The sequence below is a fragment of the Saimiri boliviensis genome, chromosome 4, assembly GCF_048565385.1.
Source record: "Saimiri boliviensis isolate mSaiBol1 chromosome 4, mSaiBol1.pri, whole genome shotgun sequence".
NCBI classification, from domain to species: Eukaryota; Metazoa; Chordata; class Mammalia; order Primates; family Cebidae; genus Saimiri; species Saimiri boliviensis.
In genome coordinates, this window is record NC_133452.1 from 155,853,766 (window position 1) to 155,876,986 (window position 23,221).

Genomic DNA, 23,221 nt, shown 5'->3' on the forward strand with positions numbered 1-23,221 from the left:
ACAAAAATACACAGAATGCTAACAGTCAAGACTGTTCCAGACTTCGTAAAACTTATTACATATAATCCCAAAGGGTTGATAAAAAGATAAATCAGTTACAACCAACATTATGAACTACTTACTCACAAATCAGTTACAACCAACATTATGAACTACTTACTCACTTTTAAAAATTATATTGCTGCAAGTTGCAGGAATGGTATCTGGAAAGGCTAATTTACCCAGTGTGAGCAACTAAAGGAATTTCCCTAGCTCAAGATTAACTCTTGAAAAAATTATGTTATTAAATAATTTCTCAACAAGTTTGTTTTATATGGCAAGGAAAAGGCTATCAATAAAAAATTAATTCTCTTCAAACCAGTCATGTGCTTTTACCTCCAAATCTTTTAAGACCAATATCCTCCCTTCATTTTTGTTTTTAACTAAATGAGAATGTCATTTAGCTGATGCTGTTATAAGTAGAAAAAAAAGAACACACTCATTAAAATGAAGTATTTAGTGCAAGAGATCACGGTGACTACAGTTAATAACAACATATTGTATTCCTAAATATTGCTTATGGAACAGATTTTAAGTGTCCTTACTACAAAAAAGATAAGTTCATGAGGTAGGGCATGTGTTAATTAGCTCAATTTAGCCATTCCACAATATATACGTATTTCAAAACATCACATTGTATATGATAAATATATGCAGCTTTTATTTGCTAGTTAGAAAAGTAATTTTCTTTTTTTTTTTTCTTTTTTTGAGATGGAGTCTCACTCTGTCACCTAAGTTGAAGCACATGGTGGGATCTTGGCTCACTGCAACCTCCGCCTCCTGGGTGCAAGCCACTCTCCTGCTACAGCCTCCCAAGTAGCTGGGATTACAGGCACCCACCACCACACCTGGCTAAATTCTGTATATTTAGAGATAGCATTTTGCCACGTTATCCTGGCTGGTCTTGAACTCCTGACCTCAAGTGATCCGCCCACCTTGGCCTCCCAAAGTGGTGGGATGTGAGTCACCATGCCCAGCCGAAAAATGAATTTTAAAAAAGATGAAATATCTAAGAAAAAGGGGGCATAATCAGAAGCAAAAGAACCAAAGACTTCCTCCACCAAACCAAATGCTTCCCTCTTGAATTAAAGCAATTGTGACTGACTCCCAGGAAAGTCTATGGTCATAAATAATAAAACAGTAGTCATTTGTGTTGGATGGAATGAGGATAAAATGTCACAAGGACAGAGCCCTAGCAAAACATGGGGTTGAGAGGCAGCACTTCTCTGAGGGGCACGTAGTATTCATTCATAGGACCACTGATAGCTGAGGACACTCAGGACCTGAGTGGGTTTTGGAAAACACAGCACCTGTGCTCTGCTTATATAAACAGAGCAGGGGATGCCCTGAAAATCAATGATAAGGAACCTTTTCTTCACGTGATCCTCACAACAGCTACCATTTATGGCTTGAGGCAGTTCTCCCATTATCTAAAATCCTTAGAATATCTTTGAAGACATCAATATCCCCTATTGCAGATGAATAACTTGAAGCTTAATAAAAATCTATCCAAAGATTTTGCAAGTAAGTGGCAGACCCAGATTCTGAAACCAAATCTTATTGACTTTAAAACCCATGTGGTAGAATTGGAAAGAACAGGTGTGAATTACAGAGGAAAAGTAAAACTCCAGAGGAATTAAAGAAAATAGACTCAGTGGAAGAAGAGGCCAGAGGCCCAACTATCAGGCGTAGAGAGAGAAAACTTACCAGCATATTTTGTGGTGTTAGATTCATCCATGGACCAAAAGCAATAATCAAAGGCAAATACCTGAATGAAAGAACAAAACATTAAACTTAAAGATTAATTAACTTCTTATGAGTAAATCAGACTGAAAAAAAAAATCACTGATGAAGATAAGGATGGCCACAACTGTCTGTCCAAAAAAATCACTATAGGGTTGGTGCTTTTGTTAATCATAACATTTCTTTTTTTCTTTTCCTCTTTTTTGGTCACCCAGGCTGGAGTGCAGTTGAACGATCACAGCTCACTGCAGCCTCAAACTCCTAGGCTTAAGGGATCCTCCTCTTCAGCCTCCTGGGTAACAAGGACCACAGGTACACGCCACCATATCCAGCAATTCTTAAAAAAACAATTTGTTGCAGAGAGGCGTTCTTGTCCTATTGCTCAGGCTGGTCTCAAACTCCTGGCCTCAAGTGCTCCTCTCTGTTCTGCCTCCCAGAGTGTGCTGGGATTACAGGTGTTGAGCCATTGCACCCGGCCCAGTGACATTTCTTTTAGACTAAATATATGGTTAGCTTTCTGTATTTGAGTAAGTTGTGTAGGAAAAATACTATTTATCTATAATTCAAATAATCAGACATTTTAACCAGGTATTTTTTTCCACAATACATCCGATGAGAAACAAACACAAAAACAAAACAACAACAAAAAACAATGACTCCTCTCGCAAATCCACGGTTTCAGCATCCACTGAGCCTTCTGGCTGGATCTCCCTCAGCTCAAGCAGTACTCAACTTTCATATAAAGCAGTTCCCTCTCCTAGCTTTCCATGGTACCATCACTAGCATGCTGAAGCTAAAAACTCCCCACATGCCCATCCTGTACTCCTTTCCCCTTCAGTCTCAGCATGCAATCTGGGGGTGGGGAAAAATCTTACTGTATTTTTAATATACATTGCCTTGAAAAGATGTGAAGCAATCTGACATGTTTAGCAAGTTCATATCTTTAGTAATTATCTGGCATGTCTTTTATATGCAAAAGTATCTCTTCATGTTTTTAATTTTTAAATATATTTTTTGAGTTGGAGTCTTGCTTTGTCGCCCAGGCTGGAGTGCCGTGGTGTGATCTTGGTTTACTGCAACCTCCACCTCCTGGGCTCAAGCAATTCTCCTGCCTCAGTTTCCCAGGTAGCTGGGACTATAGGTGCTCACCACGATGCCTCGCTAATTTCATGGCTTATTTTTTCCCATAGTTACTGGGCTACCGGTGGTATTTGGTTACATGACTTAGTTCTTTAGTGGTGATTTATGAGATTTTTGGTGCACCTATCACCCAAGCGGTATACACTGTACCCTATTTGTATTCTTTTATCTCTTGTCCCCTTCCCACTTTCCCCCAAATCCCCAAAGTCCATTGTGTCATTCTTAGGCCTTTCCATCTTCATAGCTTAGCTCCTACATATCAGTGAGAACATACGATGTTTGGTTTTCCATTCCTGAGTTACTTCACTTACAAAAATAGTCTTTAATCTCATACAGGTTGCTGCAAATGCCATTAATTCATTATAGCTGAGTAGTATTCCATCATGTAAATACACCACAGTTTCTTTATCCACTTGTTGACTGATGGGCATTTGGGTTGGTTCCACGATTTTGCAATTGTGAATTGTGCCACTATAAACATGCATATACAAGTATCTTTTTTGTGTAATGACTTCTTTTCTTCTGGGTAGATACCCAGGAGTGAGACTGCTGGATCAAATGGTAGTTCTATTTTTAGTTCTTTAAGGAATCTCCACACTATTTTCCACAGTGATTGTACTAGTTTACATTCCCACCAGCAGTGTAGAAGTGTTCCCTGTTCACCGCATCCACACCAACATCTACTGGTATGGAATCATTAATTCACTCTTACTTTCTGTATAGGTATTGAATGCCTACAATATACCAGAAATGGCTGGTGCTTCTTGGTGCTTTCTCTGTAAGGACTCCCGTCTAACTGCTGTTTTTCTTTTTCTTTGTTTTTTTTTTTTTTTTTTTTGAGATGGAGTCTCACTCTGTCACCTAGGCTGACGTGATCTCGGTGGCTCACTGCAGCCTCCACCTCCTGGGTTCAAGTGATTCTCTTGCCTCAGCCTCCCAGGTAGCTGGGATTACAGGCGTGCACCACTATGCCCGGCTAATTTTTTTATTTTTAGTAGAGACAAGGTCTCAACATATTGGCCAGGCTGGTCTCGAACTCTCGACCTCAAATGATCTGCCTGCCTCAACCTCCCAAAGTACTGAGATTACAAGTGTGAGTCACTGTGCCTGGCCTTAACTGGTGTTTTTCATATCCATTACCACTACTCATATTCCAGCTGTCATTATCAAATATGTAGAGCAACACTCCCCAAAGTGTGCTCTAAGGAACCATAGTTTCATGACACAGTCCATGAAAAAAGATTAAATCACATTGGAAGTGGTGTACATTTTATCCTATTTGAGATTTTCAATGCAATTCTCAATATTAAAGGCTCTGAAAAGTGTGTTGGTAAAGAAAACTTTTTTTTTTTTTTTTTCTTTTTCTGAGATGAAGTCTCACTCTTTTGTCTAGGCTGGAGTGCAGTGGTGCGATCTTGGTTCACTGCAACCTCCACCTCCCAGGTTCAAGCGATTCTCCTGTGTCAGCCTCCCAAGTAGCCGGGACTACAGGCGCAAGTCAACACATTCGGCTACTTTTGTGTGTGTGTGTATTTTTAGTAGAGACGGGGTTTCACCATGTTAGCCAGGACAGTCTCAATCTTCTGACCTCATGATCCACCCGCCTTGGCCTTGCTGGGATTACAGATGTGAGCCAACGCGCCTGGCCAAGAAACCTATTTAATTGTTTAACATTTTATTTTCCCAATTCATTTGGTGAGGAGACCCTTTTTGGAGTAACACTTCTTAACATGCCTGGGAACGACGACTTCTCAGCATATCCCTTAGCAAAGGCAGCCCAAGTGACTCAATAATTACCTTCTTGGGCTCATTGCTATTGCCTTTATCTCTTGCAGTCTAAATAGTAAATTACAATATCCTGTGGGCAGGATCCTTTAATGCTTAATCACTTTCGAGAGATGTGAAGCACTGAGCATACAGAAGCCATGCTCTTTGGCCTGGCATTTGAGAGTGGCCACAATACGCCCTCCCAGCCTATTAACCCCAAATTCCTCATGCTCCAGAGGAAGTTGTCCTTACTTCAGAATTACCAAGTATAATTTCACCTTTGTCCTTGTTCTCTCCATTTACACCCATCAAAATACTTCATACCCCTTACGGCCTCGTTTGATATATCTTTCCTCCCAGAAGCATTCTTTGGTTAAATCCAAAGGAATTACCTTTCCTTTCTCTGAAAACTTACAACACTGTTTAGTTCTTTTTGACGGCTCTTATCTCAATTATTTTATTTTTCATTTATCATGTATATGATCTATGTGTGAGATAGCCTGCCTGCCTGCCTGCCTGCCTGCCTGCCTTCCTTCCTTCCTGTCATTCCTTTAGGGACAGGGTCTCCCTCTGTTGGCCAGACTGGAGTGCACTGGCACTATCACAGCTCACAGCAGCCTCAATTAGCTCAGTTGATCCTATCACCTCAGCCTCCTGAGTAACTAGGACTACAGGCACATGACACCATGCCCTACTAATTTCTGTGCTTTATGTAGACATGGGGCTTTGCCACATTGCCCAGGCTGGTATTGAACTCCTGGGTTCAAGCAATCCTCCCACCTTGGCTTCCCAAAGTGCTGGGATTATAGGCATGAGCCACTGGGCCTGGCCTGTATGTTTTATCTCCACATGCATGGTGAATAGACTAAGTTCCCTGAAAGCAGGATCCATATCAAATTCATCTTTGGAGCCTGCAATGTTCATAGTAGTCACTTTATAATTACTTATTAAATGATTAATGACATTAAGATCTTGCAAGGAAGTAGGCACTTTTTTACATTATAAGAGACTTATTAGTTGTAAGCAATACTCTCTCTCGCCAAAAAAAAAAAAAAAAAAAAAAGACTAAGTTATGTTTGAATAGTTTCAGCACTATATATACTTTATTTTAATGCTTTTAAAACTGATTCAGGTATACATGATGTACTCAACTTACATCATGAACCCCAGATCCAAATTCAATTTTATGACTTAAACAAACATTCACTCTGGTCTTATAATAACCAAGTTTCGAATGAACAGTTATGAAACAATAGTTTCAGCCAACAGAATGTGGAATATTTACTGCATTCAAGGGCTCTTCCAATGCCTCTAGAGACCGACCACACAGGCGTAATCCAGTTAATCTTTCTGCCTCCAGGCAGGACTGAACTTCAACACTTCTAAGAGAAGAAGATCTATCTTGTTTTTAAACATTTCCAGAAAAGGAGATTCCACAAACTCCCTTTAATGGCATCTTATAATACTGAACTCTTATTCCCAGGACATTTTCCTTTCCTTTTGACCTAAGTCAACTCTCCTTACTTTAAACAGCTAATAGAGCTTATTTTTTTTTTTCTTTCTTTTCTTTTTGAAGTATCTTTACTGCTCTCCTTATATTCCAGGCACTGTGGCCAAGCCTGATGCATGGTGAATTTCAGCTACAAGCATCATCCTAAATATTAAGAAAAAAAAAAAAAAAATCCCTCCACCAAGAACTTTTGCCTTTCAACCTCATTCTGTGCTCCTTTCAATAACTTCTGGTTTCTGCACTAAAAATAATTTGCAGTAATTATTTATTGAGCATGACCTACAAACCGGCCCTAGTAGTAGTCACCTAATTCATTAATTCACTTATCCATTCACAAATATTTATTGAGTACCTATTGTGTGCTAAGCACTGGAATTATAGCAGTGAATAAACATGCAAAGCGCCTGGAACTCATGAGTGTCCTATTATTTGCATTATCTGTCATAATATTTATATTAACCATGTCCCTCCTGAAGCTCCCAGTGGGGTGAAGGAGAGAAGCAATACGCAAGCAAACAATAAACACACATGGCGACAGGAGGTAATCAGTGACACAAAAATGTAACAGCATAAAGGCGCTGGAGAGAACCTGAGCAGGTCCTATGAAAGCTGGCAGGAAAGCATGACAGCCAGAGGGAATAGCAGGTACAAAGGCACTGGGGCAGAGGGCACCTGTGTGTGTGTTCAAGGACTGTGTTTTGAACACAGTTATTGTTATATATAATGGAATAATCATCTATTCACTTCTTCAGTTATTGCTATATGTAGTGGAATAATCATTTATTTTCTACATGTTAATTTTTCATGCCTGTCTCTAACTTTTGTTTTAAACAATATTTTTTTTCTTTATTGAGACAGGGTCTTGTTGAATTGCCCAAGCTGGTCTTGAACTGGTGGGCTCAAGCAATCCTCCTGCCTTGGCTTCCCAAAGTGTGGTATTACAGGCATGAGCCACTGCACCTAGCCTCAAACTTAACAGTTTGCTATTCTTCAAATAAGGTTAGAAAGCTAGAGATTTATATTCATAGTACTGCTACTTGAAATAAAATGAAATCTACCCCAAATTTTGAAGGTCTACCTGTCAGTAGGAATTATTCCAAATTCTGTGAAAATTTCTAACAATCCAAGAGTGAATCATTTAAAGTTGTTTTTGCTAATAAAAGGGCACCTGAGACAATTTTCATTTTAAGCATTTGCCCCCTAGAATTCAGACAAATATTAAAATCCTGCAGAGGAAAAAAGAGTTCTGACAGTACTGATAGGTACAAGTGTTCTTTGCTTGCCAAATAGCAGCACCCTTTGAACTACATTATATCTTGAATTTCAAAGTCTTTGATCACAGGCATTTTAGAATGGTGATCCCTCAAACCAGTCATGGAGCACAGGTTGTTACTTTACTTAACATTTACTAGGAAGAAAGCTGAAGTCCAGAAATCTGAATGATTTCCCTAAAACTCAAAGCAAGTGAATAGAAAAATTCTTGTTATATTTTCTTCTCAGGTAGGAGTGATCTCCCAACCCCCTTTCCCTCCTATGAAATTTTACAGCAGTTTGAGCTCCCATGACACTGATTCACATACAATCCTATTTTATGCCTTGGTTCTTCTGTGTGGGTCTTACTTCCAACTCTAAATGATGAGCTCTACGGCAGCAGGGACTGTGTTCCATGCACCCCATAGTGCCTGTTTCAGTATCTCATACAGGACAGCCACAGTATGTAATATTTTTTCAATTAATAAACACATTACCAGGGGAAGGAGTTGGAACACAGACAAGAGCATGGAGCAGATGTAGGAACTAATATGAATAAGCAGAGGTTCAAGCTGCAGGATATATTTTTAGATGTTTCATTACTTTCACATGCATAGTTTGGGGGAACTTGGATCCTTCAATGCTCAAACATGGGTTCGGTCACCAGATGAGCACTAGGGTCCCCTTCAGCATCATTATTCCATGGTTCAGGTGGATAAACAATCAAGGTCATATCATGCACAATTTGTAGTCTGCACGGAAATTAGAACATTTATTTGACTGTCACTAGAAAAGTTATGACTGTTACTAGGCAGTTTTAAAGATGTTTAAAATAATTCCTTTGTCATGTCCTTGACATTTTCCTTGCAATCTCTTGTTAGTTCCATAACTATTTACAAATGATTACCCTTCCCTTCACGCCAAAATGTAATTATAATTGAATAACACAAGGTTTGTTACAAAAGGAGACATGGTTTTCTTAGGTCTTACAGTAGTTTTGATTTTTCAATACGAAATACACTGAGATTTCAAAAGGGAGAAAACCAATTTCTCTAGACTTATTCCTTGGAAACTATTTTGTTTTTTTCCTAACTTTTCAAAAACTTTATTTTAGAGAGAGGGTCTTGTTCTGTCACCTAGGCTGGAATGTAGTGGCATGGTCACAGCTCACTGCAGCCTCAACCTCCCAAGAGTAGCTGGGACTACAGGTGCATACTACCATGCCCAGCTAATTTTTATGTTTTGTAGAGATAGGGGGTTGCTATGTTGCCCAAGCTAGTCTTGAATCCCTGGCCTCTAGTGATCTTCCTGCCTCAGCTTCCCAAAGTGCTGGGATTACAGCTATGAGCCACCGTGCCTGGCCAGAAACTGATGACTATGGAGCAGAAGTCTTATTTTTTTCAAACCCACCATATTATACTAGAAAAAATTTATTTAAGACTTCTAATCATTTCATTAGAACTCCTAACTGCTTATTTCTTCTATTCATTATGAAGTCACCAGGTCACCAGTATTTTAGGTGGAGTGTAAAAGACAGAGAACTTTTTATTTTATTTTTTAAAGAGAAAAGGTCTTGCTCTGTTGTCCAGGCCAAAGTGCAGTAGGGTAATCACAGTTCACTGTAACCTCAAACTCCTGGGCTCAAGCAGCCTCCCAAGGAGCTACGACTACAGGCACACGTCACCACATTTGTCTAATTTTTTTTGTTGCTATTGTTGCAAAGATGGGATCTCGCAACATTGCCCAAGTTAGTACCAACTCCTGACCCCAAACAATTCTCCCACCTCAGCCTCCTGAAGTGCTGAGCCACGGTGTCTGGCCTAGGAGACTTCTTAATGCATATAGTTGAGCAAAACAATAAAATGCAAACCAAGGATAAATTTTTAATTTTATCAATAACAATCAACATTGTGAGAACATTTTTTGGTAAAGGCATTTATACCTTTTCAACTAAAAAAAAAAAAGAGGCAAAAGCAAGGATGTTTTCTAGTGATTTTTAAAATCTGAAAGCTATTGCCTTCACTGTTTTCAACAAAAGTTAACTCCACCTTCTCAGAATCCTACTCCTTCCTCTTCCTTTGCCCCTTAGAAAACTCAAACCAGCATTTAATTCCCTGCAGCTTGCAGTACATCTGCTCCACCTTTATCAGCCTCTTAAAAATGTTAGCTTTGCATTTTTATGAAACCACTGAACATCTAATAAAGTTACTAAAGCTGTTTTTAATAAGGCAAATGTGTTGAATGATATATATTCTGAGGCAATGAAGTTCCAGGACTTACGAATAGAATGTAGCACAGTCAAACTCCACTCGTATCTAAAAGTCATCTCTGACGGCTTTTCAGCAAAATTCAACTTACAGTTAAAAAAATTCAGTTGACAGTGGCTCACGTCTGTATTCCCAGAACTTTGGGAGGCTAGCAGATTACCTGAGGTCAGGAGTTTGAGACCAGCCTGGCCAACATGGTGAAACCCTGTCTCTACTAAAAATACAAAAATTAGCTCGTTATGGTGGCATGTGCCTCTAATCCCAGCTACTTGGGAGGCTGAGGCATGAAAACTGCCTGAACCTGGGAGACAGAGGTTGTAGTGAGCTGAGATTGTGCCACTGCACTCCAGCCTGGGCAACAGAGCAAGACTGTCTCAACAAACAAACAAGCAAACAAACAAAAAGAAGAGATCTTTTATGTTCCTTGGAGAACCAGACGGCATCCATGTTTTAAGATATGTTATCTGTAATCATTTTTCTGATCCATAAAAACCAGATGTGCAGGTGCTTTCAACTGCATTACCTCTGTATCCTTTCAAGTTGTGTGCTTTCACTAATGTTCTCCAACAGCAAAATGGTCAATTCAGAAAGCAATAAACTAATGCACACTTGTCACCTTTTTCACTTTTAGGTGCTGTAGGGAACTCAGATATGTACTAGGCCTGGTTTGTGTCCGCTTGCTTACAACCTAGTTAAAAAGGTAAAACATAAAACAAGTATTCTTTTTTTCTAAAAAGTACATTTTTTTTTGCTAAAATAATTTTAATATCTCTCAGAAACTCTCCTCAGACACAAAGTGATTAATCAAATACTTATTATGTCAAGATAACTTAAATTTTTGTAAAGAAATATTTCTGGACATACACATCTGATTTTTGCAAAGTGAGCCAAAACCTACCCTCTTTCAATTTCTGTGTTTAAATGTCATCTCAAATGTCACTCCCTTATGAATTTTTTTTTTTTTTTAGATGGAGCCTTGCTCTGTCGCCCAGGCTGGAGTGCAGTGGCATGATCTCAGCTCAATACAACCTCCACCTCCCAGGTTCAAGTGATTCCCTTGCCTCAGCCTCCTGAGTAGCTGGGACCACAGGTGCCCGCCACCATGCCCAGCTAATTCTTGTATTTTTAGTAGAGATGGGGTTTTATCATGTTGGCCATGCTGGTCTTGAACTTCTGACCCCAAGTGATCCACCTACCCAGGCCTCCCGAAGTGCTGGGATTACAGGCATGAGCCACCACACCTGGCCTCCTTATAAAACTTTTAAGAATACTATTTCTTACTATTCTGAATTTCCATGTCTGTCTAATCAGATTCTGTATGTGTGTGTATATATGTGTACATCTATTTATATGGGATTCCCTTTGTTCTGCTACAATATTAATTCTTAAAGGACAGAGCCTTGGTTTCCCTAATCTTTTCATTTCCAAACAAAAATACTCTGAGAATTTACATTTTAAAGCAACTTTTGCTAGGCATGGTGGCTCATGCCTACAATGCCAGTGCTGTGGGAGGCTGAGGCTGAAGGATCATTTGAAGCCAAGAGTTCAAGACCAGCCTGGGCAACATAGTCTCTACAGAAAATAACATTAGCCAGGAGCAGTGGCATGTGCCTGTAGTCCCAGATACTCGGGAGGCTGAAGCAAGAGGATTGCTTGAGCCCAGAAATTTAAGACTGCAGTGAGCTGTGATCATGCCATTGTACTCCAGCCTGGGTAACAAAGCAAGACTGTCTCTGAACAATAAAAATAATTCTAAAAAAATCATGCAACTTCCTGATGAATTACCTTTTAGTTAAACAATCATGCAAATCTTTTTCGCGTGACGGCTGCTTAAAATAGCACAGACCAGTCAGTGTAAACCCGTCAGTGGCACAGCCAAGATAGCAGCACCCCAATGATACTTTTCCAAAGCCTCCATTTTTACTTCAACTGTCATAGTAACAGACTGATGTCACTCTACAGTTATCATTTTTTGTCTTTACTGGATTCCCACTCCTTTCCCAAAAAGATATAAGCAAAGCCCCTATTCATCAGTATAGTAAGTCAATAGTAAGCCACTTCTCAGCTCTGAGAGATTCCACCTGTGACCAATAAATCTTTCCGGTATAATGAACACAGTGAGATGTCTAGGGAAAAGAAAAAGGAAGGGGAGAGCCAGGTGCAGTGGTATGCAACTGTAGTCCCAGCTGCTTGGGAGGCTGAGGTGGAAGGATCACTTCAGCCCAAGAGTTTGAGGCTGTAATGAGCTATGATCATACCTGTGAATAGCCTCTGCACTCCAGCCTGGGCAACCTAGTGAGACCCCACTGCTAATAGGAAATAATAATAATAATAATAATAATAACAAAAAAAGAGAAGGGAATGTAGAACTATAAGGGAATTCCTCCTTCCCGTCATTCCCTCCCTTTCCTCATCTTGCCTCCCTGCCCAGTGAACTACAACGCACACTACTCAAGACCTGCTCAAATGTCACCTCCTCCAATGTTTTCTCAACTTCCTCCCTATAATTATTCCCTCCTCTGTGCTGTCTTAGCCAACAGCTCTCCCTCTCTAACACACACTCATCTACTTAAGCAATTGCACATTTTACATTAAATTAGGGTGTGGGAACATAAGCGGAATACAGGTAACACTTGGCACACAGTGTAACTCAGTCTATGGCAGCTACTGTTACCAATATTATCATTATCTACTGATGGACTTCTCTCTCCCATTGATAGCACAGCTATCACTATGTTGTTATGTACCAGGCAACAACCTAAATACTTTAAATTCTCACCAAGCTGGGAGGTTTTCTGAGCCAGGGACTGTGCTAACTCATTTCTTTATTCCATCTAGGTACAGCATAGTGTAGCTAGGTACTCGTATTTGCTGAATTAAATAGAGAGAGAAGTGAAAAGGCAAAAAAGGCTGTGTGTGTGGGAGTCGGTACAGACTGTTTGGTTCTGTGTCAAAAACGTCAATGCGAAACACACTACTTCCTAGCGCTCAAATCTAAAATCAAAAGGGCTTCCCTTGGGGAAAAAAGTCTGCTCTATGTGGACTTGCTTTGCTTTGTATGAAGGAGTGTGTCCTCTCCTCTATACTGCCTTCTTCCGCTCTTTGTACAATTAATTCGCTGTTCACATCTGCAGACCCAGCTGCCATTAACAGCCTGTTCTGCCACTATCTACTCTGAAAATTGAGCCCCAGATCTTTCTGAAAAGCCTCATTTCTCCTGTCTTAGGAACAGCTTGTCAATGTCCTGTTTTGCGGTTACTTTTCAACTTTGTCAATTTGAAAGGCTAAAATTAATATGAAAGTGACACTTCAAATTTGTTCACATTTCACCACACCATGTTATGAGCACTAAGCCATACCAAATAAAGTTCCAGATTTCATTTCACGTTGAAATTTTTCTTTTAATGCCAAGTTGCAACACTTCTCTTTTTCGTCTCTTTTTCCTAATATCTAAGATGTGAAGATTCACAAAAAAAGGGGGAAGAGTTAAACTTCATTCATCTCAGAGAAACTGGACTGAAATGGAATGGAAAACGCAGCACCGAGAGCCTGTGCGATCACAGAACAGCCTTCACTACTGGTTTTCCAAAAGCAGCTCTGCCAGCAGGAACCCCTGCCTGTATCTGAACACATCTCCCTAAGGAATGCTAGAGTGATCACCCTTACTACTGGTGAGTTTTATTGACAGGTCTACCTTCCCATTTAAACATCTGTCAAGTAACAGTTGTCTTTTGGCAATGTAATTAATCATTTCCTTTACATATGCCCACAAATACATACTAAATAATGGCTTGTATCACACAGTCAACACTGACTGTGAAGATGTGAAAGCCTCTTAAAGATTCAAAGCCAAAAGCATTTGCTGCACATCTACAGGGCACTGTCCCTGATCTCAGGGAATTCACAGTCTGTTCTAGGAAGCAACTGTCTGTGGAAAACACTACTCCACACTACAGTTCAAATTCTATGGATGCATGGAGAAGGTATCTCTACAAAGAGCCAATTCATGCTTTCATTCATTTAATGAACAAATTTGAAAACAGGAAATCATCCTCTCAAAACCCAGACCAATATTATAACAGCACAGAGCTTACATTTAACACCGTATACATATAAACTAGTGGTGCATAAGCGATGAAGCACTAACTCAATTCTAACTCTTTCAAATACTCTACTCATTTCATGTTTAATCCTTTATCGTTCATTTTCAAAATCCGCATCACCGGTTGCTGAGGGGTGGGGGTGGGAGTGTCACAATTATAGAATCTTTGGTATTTCCAGTTCTTTCACATCCTGATCATTTATCAAAAAACCCAGCCACCCAAATAACTTCTCCAACAGCACATTCAAAGGTGTTGTGGATATTTTCAAACACAGAATATTTCTTCTTCAATAAAAACAATCCAAAAGATAAGTTGCAAATGTTTAAGCATCTGCTATCAGATCCTATCTGCTATCTCTGAAAAATGACTACTGTTACTCACACACACACAAAAAAAAAACCAGAAAAAAAAAAATAAAAAACAAAAAAAAAACAAACGTAGATTAAATCAAAGTCACGCTAACATCACCTCCCATGAGCAATCTCTGGTCTGGCTTAGAACTTCCAGACCAAGACCTCATTTCATGTGCCTATCTCTCCAGTCCCCTCTGCCTCAATGCACCATGCCAGGTGCATCCAGCCACAGAGAGAACAATGGGCTGACTCCACAACCCCAGGTCTTCAAAGCTAAAGGACCTGAGGCAGCCCAGAGGTTGCAAACATTCACTCTCAGTTAAGTCATGCTGGAAAAGACTGATAAAGAGTTCCCTCTTCTGGGGCTTACTCAGGCCAAATGGAATCCAAGAGACTCCCTGGTCCAGAAGGCTTTCACTGTTCTGAACAGGGAGATGGATTAACAACAAGAAACAAGGGACGTAGATATCTTTTCTTCTTGGGTGCCACATTCCACGTGACCTGGTACTCCGCCGGTGGCACTGTAGACTAAAGGCACAGAGTTAACAGTGACAACATCTGGTTTTGAACAAAGCTGGGCAGAAGGAAAAGGGAGAGGAGTAGAACCTGCAGAAATTTCAAGGTAGAAATACACAGCACTTTGCCTGAACCTGGGAGGTGGAGGTTGCACAATGGCCGAGACCACGCCATTGCACTCCAGCCTAAGCAACGAGGGTGAAACTCTGTCTCAAAACAGCAAAAACAACAACAACCATAACCACAATCACAGCACTATGTTTCTGAGGACATTTTTGTTGTTAAAAAGAGAAATAAAAAAGGCCTTGGGAAATTTTTAGAAATGTGATTTATAATGACAAAATGTGGTATATTGTATTACTGTTCCAAATGACTACCGGCCCTCCTGGAAAGGGAATCACACATCCCTGCCTATCGCCACATCACATGAAATGCCTGTAGTAGGAAGGAATATAATTTCTGACTCTACTGACATCAGGCTTGGCTGTGTGACTTGCTTTGGCCAATTAAGTGTGAACAAAGTGACATATGCCAGTCTGGGCAACAGCTTTAAGAAGGCACTGCATGGTTCCCTTTCTTTTGTTCTACTCTGCCACAGTATTAGCAGGTCCCAGATAGTGGTTGTTCCTTCAATCTTGAAGTCATACGGTACAGGGCCACAGGAAACCTCAGCTGACATGTAACATCAGAGAGGTATTTTTGTTGCTTCTAGCCATCGAACATTTAAGGTTGTTACTGCTGCATCACAGAGCATAAGCAGACTCATACACAAAGCAGTTCCTTTAAGATGAACCTAGATTAATATCCACCCTACAATCTATACTCATCAATTATCTTCTATCCTGTAGTCGTATGAATTTCTTGCAAGTACAGTTCTGATCACGTAGCTTTTCTATACAAAGATCCTACATGATCTTCACAGCCTACCAGATTAAGTTCACACTCCCAACCCTCTGTAAACTACATACTCTCCCAGTTTTTTAAAACACAATCTTCCTTTCATGTACTCTATACTCTAACCAGGGTGTGCAACTTATTTCCTAATATATCAATTACTTTGTTTGTCTTCCTTTACACTTTACGTACATCTTTTTTTTTTTTTTTTTTTTTTTTTTTTTGAGATGGAGTCTTGCTCTTGTTGCCCAGGCTGGAGTGTGGTGGCAGGATCTAGGCTCACTGCAACCTCTGTCTCCCAGGTTCAAGCGATTCTCCTGCCTCAACCTTCCGAGTAGCTGGGATTACAGGCACCCACCACCACACCTGGCTAAATTCTTTTTTTAATTTTTAGTAGAGACGGGGTTTCACCATGTTGGCCAGGCTGGTCTCAGACTCCTGATCTCAGGTGATCCATCCACCTCAGCCTCCCAAAGTGCTGGGAGTACACGTGTGAGCTATTGGGCCCGGCTCCTACATCTTGATTCTTATCCTAAATTTCTGCCCTTTGAAAACCTATCCATACTTGCAGGTCTCCTGAAGCTCCATGTTTAGCTATGAAGCTTTCTTCCTCTGAAGACACAAGACACAAAGTACTGAACGAGTGAATGATGATGTTACCATAATCTATTTTCTATTACTTAGATTATAGTATATCTAATCTTCCTCATCCCGTTATGAATTCTAGAAAAGAAGAACTGCTAGTTGAATCACTCTTGAGCCCCACAAATTCCTCGTACAATACTCTTCACAGAAAGTTTTCATTTAATGTTTGCCAGATTAATACATTCTGAATGGATAAGTAAAAATAATTCCTAAGAAAAATGAATAGCAAAAAGGTTATGCTGTCACTGAGTTCACACAGCTGCCGCACTCTTGGACCCAGATATAAAAGCAAAAGTGTAAATGATCAAGGTAGGTCTGCTGCATTTGACTGGGTAATGAAATAAGCAAAAGCCTTAGGAAGCATACTGAAAGGTGTTCAATACTAAGCCACGTGTTTGATCTAAAACAGAGCTGTCCAATAGCAATACAATGCTAGCCATATAAATAATTTAAAATGTTTTTGTAGAGACACTGAAAAGTAAAAAAAAGCCCTCATGCTTGTAATCCCAGCACTTTGGGAGGCTAAAGGAGGTGGACCACTTAAGGCCAGGAGTTTGAGAACAGCTTGGCCAATATTGTGAAACTCTGTCTCTACTAAAAAATACAAAAATACAAAATTTAGCTGTGCATGGTGCCTGTAGTCCCAGCTACTTGGGAGGCTGAGGTGGGAGAATTGCTTGAACCCAGGAGGTGGAGGTTGCAGTGAGCTGAGCTTGTACCACTGCACTCTAGCCTGGGTGACAGAGTAAGACCCTGTCTCAAAAAAAAAAAAAGTAAAAAGAGATGAAATAATTTAACAACATATTTAACCCAATATATAAATAATATCTCACATTAGTTTTCTTTCTTGTACCAAGCCTTCTAAATCTAGCTATATTTTGCACTTACAATACATCTCAAGGAACAATGGCCACATAGCACATGCTCATAAACCACTTGGGGCTACATGGCTACTATATAGGACGTACAGGTCTAGAACTCACCTAACAGAACTTGCATCCTGTGAATTTCACAAATATTTTGCTTCTTGTGGTCTTTAATACAATTAATTTTATATTATATTGTGCACATACCAATTATCCCTTGGTATATGTGAGGACCCCCATGTATACCAAAATCTACACAGACTCCAGTCCTCTCTGTTCATCCCCTGGAACCTACCTATATGAAAAGCTGGTCCTCTGTATACATGGGTTTCACGTCCCGAGAATACTCTATTTTCGATCTGCATTTGGTTGAAAAAAATCTGTGCATAAGCGTACCTGCGCAGTTCAAACCTGTGTTGTTCAGAGGTCAACTCTATTCCCCTCCCCTATCCCCATTAGAATGCTAGGACTGGGTCTGACTCATGCAGCAGCTATCCACTGCCCAGAATAATTATTTGTTAAATCGAATCAACCAGGCTTCTCTGATGCTTTTGCTGATTACTTATGCCCAAATCTCACTGTTTTAAATAAAATTTTATTCTTACATAATCATCATTAAAAGCACCTTTCCCTTTCCCATTTTCTTTCAACATTTACATAGTTTCTATGAGGAAAGGCCTGTGTCCACTTAGTATGTCTTTATTTGATTCTATTATGTCATTTATTTGATTTCAAGATGATTTTTATGCTTTCCAGATGTGCCTTACAGCGTGCATATATGCACTGTTTCTTTTAACATCATGATTCAGCTTTAACTTTATTTTGAAAATTTCATGACACGTCTTAGGAACAATCAACAGAATACCCAGCAAATATGTAACCACTAGGCCATATATAATCACTAGAAAGTGACAAGCATATTCCTGTGTACAAAGCAATGGTGATTTTAAAAGAATGATTTGGTGTCTCTTTTTCATTTCAGTGCTTTTCCTCCACTAAGTAGGCATATGTGGAGTTGCATACTATTTCACTGATATTTTTCTGTGGGGAAATACTTAAATATACTACAAGACTGACTGTTCTGAAACTTTGGAGAACCAACAGGAAAATGGAAGTAAAAGCTAGATAAAGAGCACTCATATGTTCCAGTAGAGACCAATTTTAGGGATTATATCTACATTGACAATTGCTCACGGAAAATCTCCTGATTCCCTAGATTTGGCCAGAATGCCACTGCCAATACTCTTCTAATATTACGTATTTCCTCTTTATTAATAGATCTCATATTACTTGTTCAACACATGCCTTCCTTGCTAAAGTTGAACTCTTAGTGCCAAGGACAATGTCCTCAATCAGCATAAAGCATGAAGCAGCATTTTAGTGGGTTTCCATAATCCACAAGCTAAGATGGATTGTTCTTCATAACCCCGGGGGGAAAGCAAGCTTTGTCTTTTCTGGATTCCATATCGTCACCCAACTTGTCTTAGATTTCGACCATACAGTTTGTGTAGGGAAAGCCTGTTCTAATCCTTTCTTAAGAACCTTAACCATCAGTATCACTGGCCAGAAGCTGGTGAAATTTCTCATTCTTTTGGTGCTAAGCTTCCCTCTGATACTCAACAAAATGCTCACTGGTAACAAAATCAATCTTCAGTTTTTCAGGGGCTGGTCATTCAGATTCCTTACTTCTCATATTCCCCCACTTCCCTCTTCTAACTATTCTTTAACTTCTGGGCTTCTCACTGGTAAAGATGCCATCAAAGTTTGGCCAGACCAGGTGGGATAAAAACTAACTAGTGGCCCTTGTGATGAGCTAGGAACTCCAATGAGGCATATAAAGTTGGTAGAATGTTGAATCTCTATTTAAAAGTGTGAAGAACTTTTCCAGTGATAAAAACTATTCTTAGTGAGGCACAGAAAAAGACTATTTGTCCAATCAGTAATCACAGTTACCAACTGCTATCCTATGATGTTACCATGTTTGTTCCTCTGCTTTCCAGAGTGTCGACACTGTGCAGTTCCGGCTCTTCCATTCACTCAATCTGTGAGTTAGCACACACTGTTTCATTTCTCTGAGTCTCATTTCATCATCAGAAAAATAGAAACAATAATCTGACAGGTTTGCTTTGAAGATTACAGCATTCATTCCGGAATGAAATAATGTGTGAAAGTGCTGTGTCAACATAGAGTGGCACTCTAATTTTATGTTAATACTGATATTGTTTGTTCATGATATGAGTTTTAAATTAGAATCCTGTTTTTAGTTCTCAATGAGACACGTTCTACATGGGTTACAGTGATGAGTTAAATCCTAGATTTTTGCACACTAAGCCAGTATACATGACAAATTTCATATTAGTGCTTACCTTGGGAGGTTTCCTTAATGATGGAAGAAAAATTCAGCAGCAGGGATACAGAGGGTTGTCAACACAGCAGCCACATCAGAGGGAAACAATGAAAGAGAAAAAAACATAAGGTAAATTCAGCACATTGATAATATGATCTGAAAGATATTCTTCTTCATGAAGATCAGAAGCCAAATTCAAACATATTATTGACTGAAGTGATCAACTCAATATTTGCTCAAAAACATGGCATGGGCATAATGAATTTCTCTCTTGGTTGCATAGAATGGATTCAGTCATTCAGATATTTTTAATGATTTTTTTTTAATGCCAATGGAAGAGCATCATGATACAGAAAGATGCCACAATCCTTACTGCATGTGATCAAATATTTTTACATCAATTTCTATACTTAAATTCTTAAATTTTTGTTAAAATATATGCACATTTTCTTTTGATAAATACATATATTCTAATATATGTGGGAGTTATTCTCATTTAAAAACCATGGTTTTAAATAACTCATATATTTTAACACTGAATAGACATTTAAAAGCAAGTTTCCATTTTCTCCCCACCATGAACCACACATGCACTTGTTAAAAGGTTTGTTTTTACACGTTAGTACTTCGGAAAGGACTGAAATTGCACCTGGAAAAAAAAAAAAAACTCTGAAAAGGAAATCGTTTTCTTTCCTTTTTCTCTCCAGAGACAGGGTCTCACTCTGTTGTCCAGGATGGAGTGCAGTGGTGCGATCATGGCTCACTGCAATCTTGAACTCCTGGGCTCAACTGATCCTCCTACCTCTGCCTCCCGAATAATTTGGACTACAGGTGTGTGCCACCACACCTGGGTAATTTTTTACTTTCTTAAGAGACATAATATTAAGAGTTTCTCACCATGTTGACCCAGGATGGTCTCAAACTCCTGACCTCAGGCAATCCCCCCACCTCAGCCTCCCAAAGTGCTGGGATTACGCTGTGAACCACTGTGTTTGGCTAGAAAACAGTTTTCAAGGCAATAAAATTAGGTTGACTTGCTTTGTGAATACTTTCCTCATGTACAAAGTTAAGGAGCTCAATTATGATTTCTAAGGTATGCAATCCTATGACAATTCTTGGCCTTACTGATAGTTATTCTTGATCAACCTCTGATATCCTCAATTCATAAACTATAAAATTACTGTGAAAAAGAAATGGGGGCATTTACCCCATGGCTTTAATCCTTCTTCATAGGAAACAGAATCATGGGGGTAAGAAAAAAGATTTTCCAGGGCAAAGGGCATGGAAAGGTACAGGCAAAAACAGCAGGATGCCTTTTCTCCATCACGGGGTGTGACATTCCTTACAGAGTTCTGAGAGACTAGAACACAACCAAGAGCTCAGTAGCAGGGAAAAAATGTCCAATCACATGCATAATTCTACACTTTTGAGTGCAGGGAAGAAAAATCATATCATTCCTATAATGATGAAGTTGAAACATCATTTTCTTCAAATTCCACAAATTAGCTGAAAGGAAATTCGCCCTTATGTTGTTCCCTCAGACAGGCACAATGGGAGTGTGGTTTTTGTCTTCAGGTTTTAGATGGGAACTAGAATAACTGGTATGTCTGGCTGCCATCAAGCAAGTCTCAACATATTTGTATATCTACCCTTTAAAAAAAGAAAAACATTTATAGAAGCTATAAATAAAAATGGACAAGTGTTTTTAATTCTAAGCAAGTCACAGATTTCCATCCTGTACAAAAAACGAGATTTCTGCCATGAAAATTTCCTTAAGTGGGACACTATTCAGAAAGGCCTCAGTTCTAAGTAGGTAGAACAATAATAAAACCTATGAACCACATTTTTGACGAAGCCTCCTCATTTTGCTTGCTTTATTCTTTAAAAGCCACGCAAATCACTGTTTTATTTAACAAAGGAAAGAAAAGTCACTTGGGTTACAATAAGACCATTATATGAAACAGCACGAACCAAAAGCAATTAAATATAGGTTTCCCATTTATGCTACGATGAACCCAGTAACCCAATGGAGATGGGACAGACTAGGGGAACCCCAGTAAGCTCTCTGAAGTTCTCAGATGCACCCTTTACATCACAGCCACAGCACAATAATCACCACAAGCGGCAATGAACCAGCGCTGGCTGCTAGCCTGCAGTATTTTCACCTTCTTAGCTCTCAATAACAATATTATCCTTTCTTCATTGACATTCCAAGAAGGTTTTCTTCATTCTTCTTAGAAAACCAATCCTATTTCAGCATTTTAAGCACTTTAAAAGTCTATGTTTCTCACTTAGAAGATAGCCCACTACAGGGGAATACCAATATAATTCTGTTACCTTCTTTTGTGTTTCTGAGTCAAGAATGCTTGTTAAGAATAAATGGAGACTGGGCAAAAAAGAAAAAAGGGAAGCCACAAAGCTCAACTGTTGCTACCCAAACTTACTCATCATTCGGTTTGGAACAAGGATCCTTGCTGCAGAAGGAAAAGTAAATCCTGTAGTGCATTAAAACTGTACTTTTGATAAACCTTTCTTGAGGCATGAATGAGGTGATGGGCTGCTCACTCATCCTAATTCAGACTCAGGGTTACTGCCCCAAACTCTAGGGACTGTATGTCATTATTTGGTAGTCGTGAAGAAAAATGTTTCCAGTATCAGTAATACTGACACTATAATCAAATGTAGTATGCTACCCTTGCTATCCTTTGGTTGGTGTGGAGGGGGGGACTCATTTGATATTACAATGTAAAAATAAAAAATTTCATATACATATGAAATCTTATCTTCATCCTTTTCATATATATAAACTATTAAAATAAATTTAACAAGCTGAGATGACTTCAAGGTCCTGGGTTTCTACATAAACAAAACAAAACTTAAACTCGGCCAATCACCAGCAGCCAACTGAGCATCAGTTGTATAATCAAGAATCTTCCCCTGGGACAGGACAAATAACACAACTGCTCAAACTTTAACCCATCATATAATTTATTTGCTTTCCTTCTGAGTTCACCCTACAAAAGCTTTCCCTTCATGCTCCTTCAGTGGAGCCCTGAACTCCTTCCAGTTTGGAGCTGCCCAATTCATGAATCACTATTTGCACAAATAAATTCTTTAAAATTTTAATGTGCCAATTTCATTTTTTAACAATATGAAAAATGAGAATGAATAATATAAACATCTATCAGATTCAACATAAACCATACTAAACACATATTTTAAGAATTTGGGCTGGGCATGATGGCATGTGCCTATAATCCCAGCTACTAGGGAGGCTGAGGCATGAGAATCGCTTGAACCCAGGAGGCAGAGATTGCACTGAGCCAAGATCGGGCCACTGCACTCCAGCCTGGGTGACAGAGCAAGACTCCATCTTAAAAAAAAAAAAAAAAAAAAAATTATAGCTTTTTGTTGGTTGTATCAATCAAGGCCATGACTCAACTAGTCAAGTATAGATGACATACCTGTGTGGCTTCATTATGGAAAGAGGCAATGATTTTGCTCAGTAAATATCTAGGGAGCTAAAAAAGAACATCCCTTCAAACAGACCTAACTGACCCCAGCACGTAGGTGTGGTTGCTGACTCCTTAGAAAACAGCATTTCATTGACACTTGCCTGAAGGCGTATTTATTTCTAACCACTCTCCAACGTTCATCCTCCCCTTCATTCTCCAAAACAGCCTTGTTTTTAATCATGTGGACTTCCCTAAGTATTCAAGTATTAGTTCTTTTGTATATTCCCAAGAAATAAACTAAACACAATTTGACATTTTAGAAGAC

The 23,221-nt window shown here is 39.3% G+C and overlaps 1 protein-coding gene across 8 annotated transcripts in view; it reads right to left on the bottom strand.

The window, feature by feature from the left end:
- KIF13A (kinesin family member 13A) overlaps positions 1-23,221 on the bottom strand; it is a 226,989-nt gene that overhangs the window by 118,923 nt on the left and 84,845 nt on the right. For all 8 annotated transcript variants that reach the window (XM_074398485.1, XM_074398480.1, XM_074398482.1 and 5 more), the window contains exons 3-4: positions 19,461-19,473; positions 1,747-1,807 (exon numbers count right to left, since the gene is read on the bottom strand). In XM_074398485.1, coding sequence (XP_074254586.1) covers positions 1,747-1,807; positions 19,461-19,473 — 74 coding nt within the window. The remainder of the gene's footprint in view (positions 1-1,746; positions 1,808-19,460; positions 19,474-23,221) is intronic.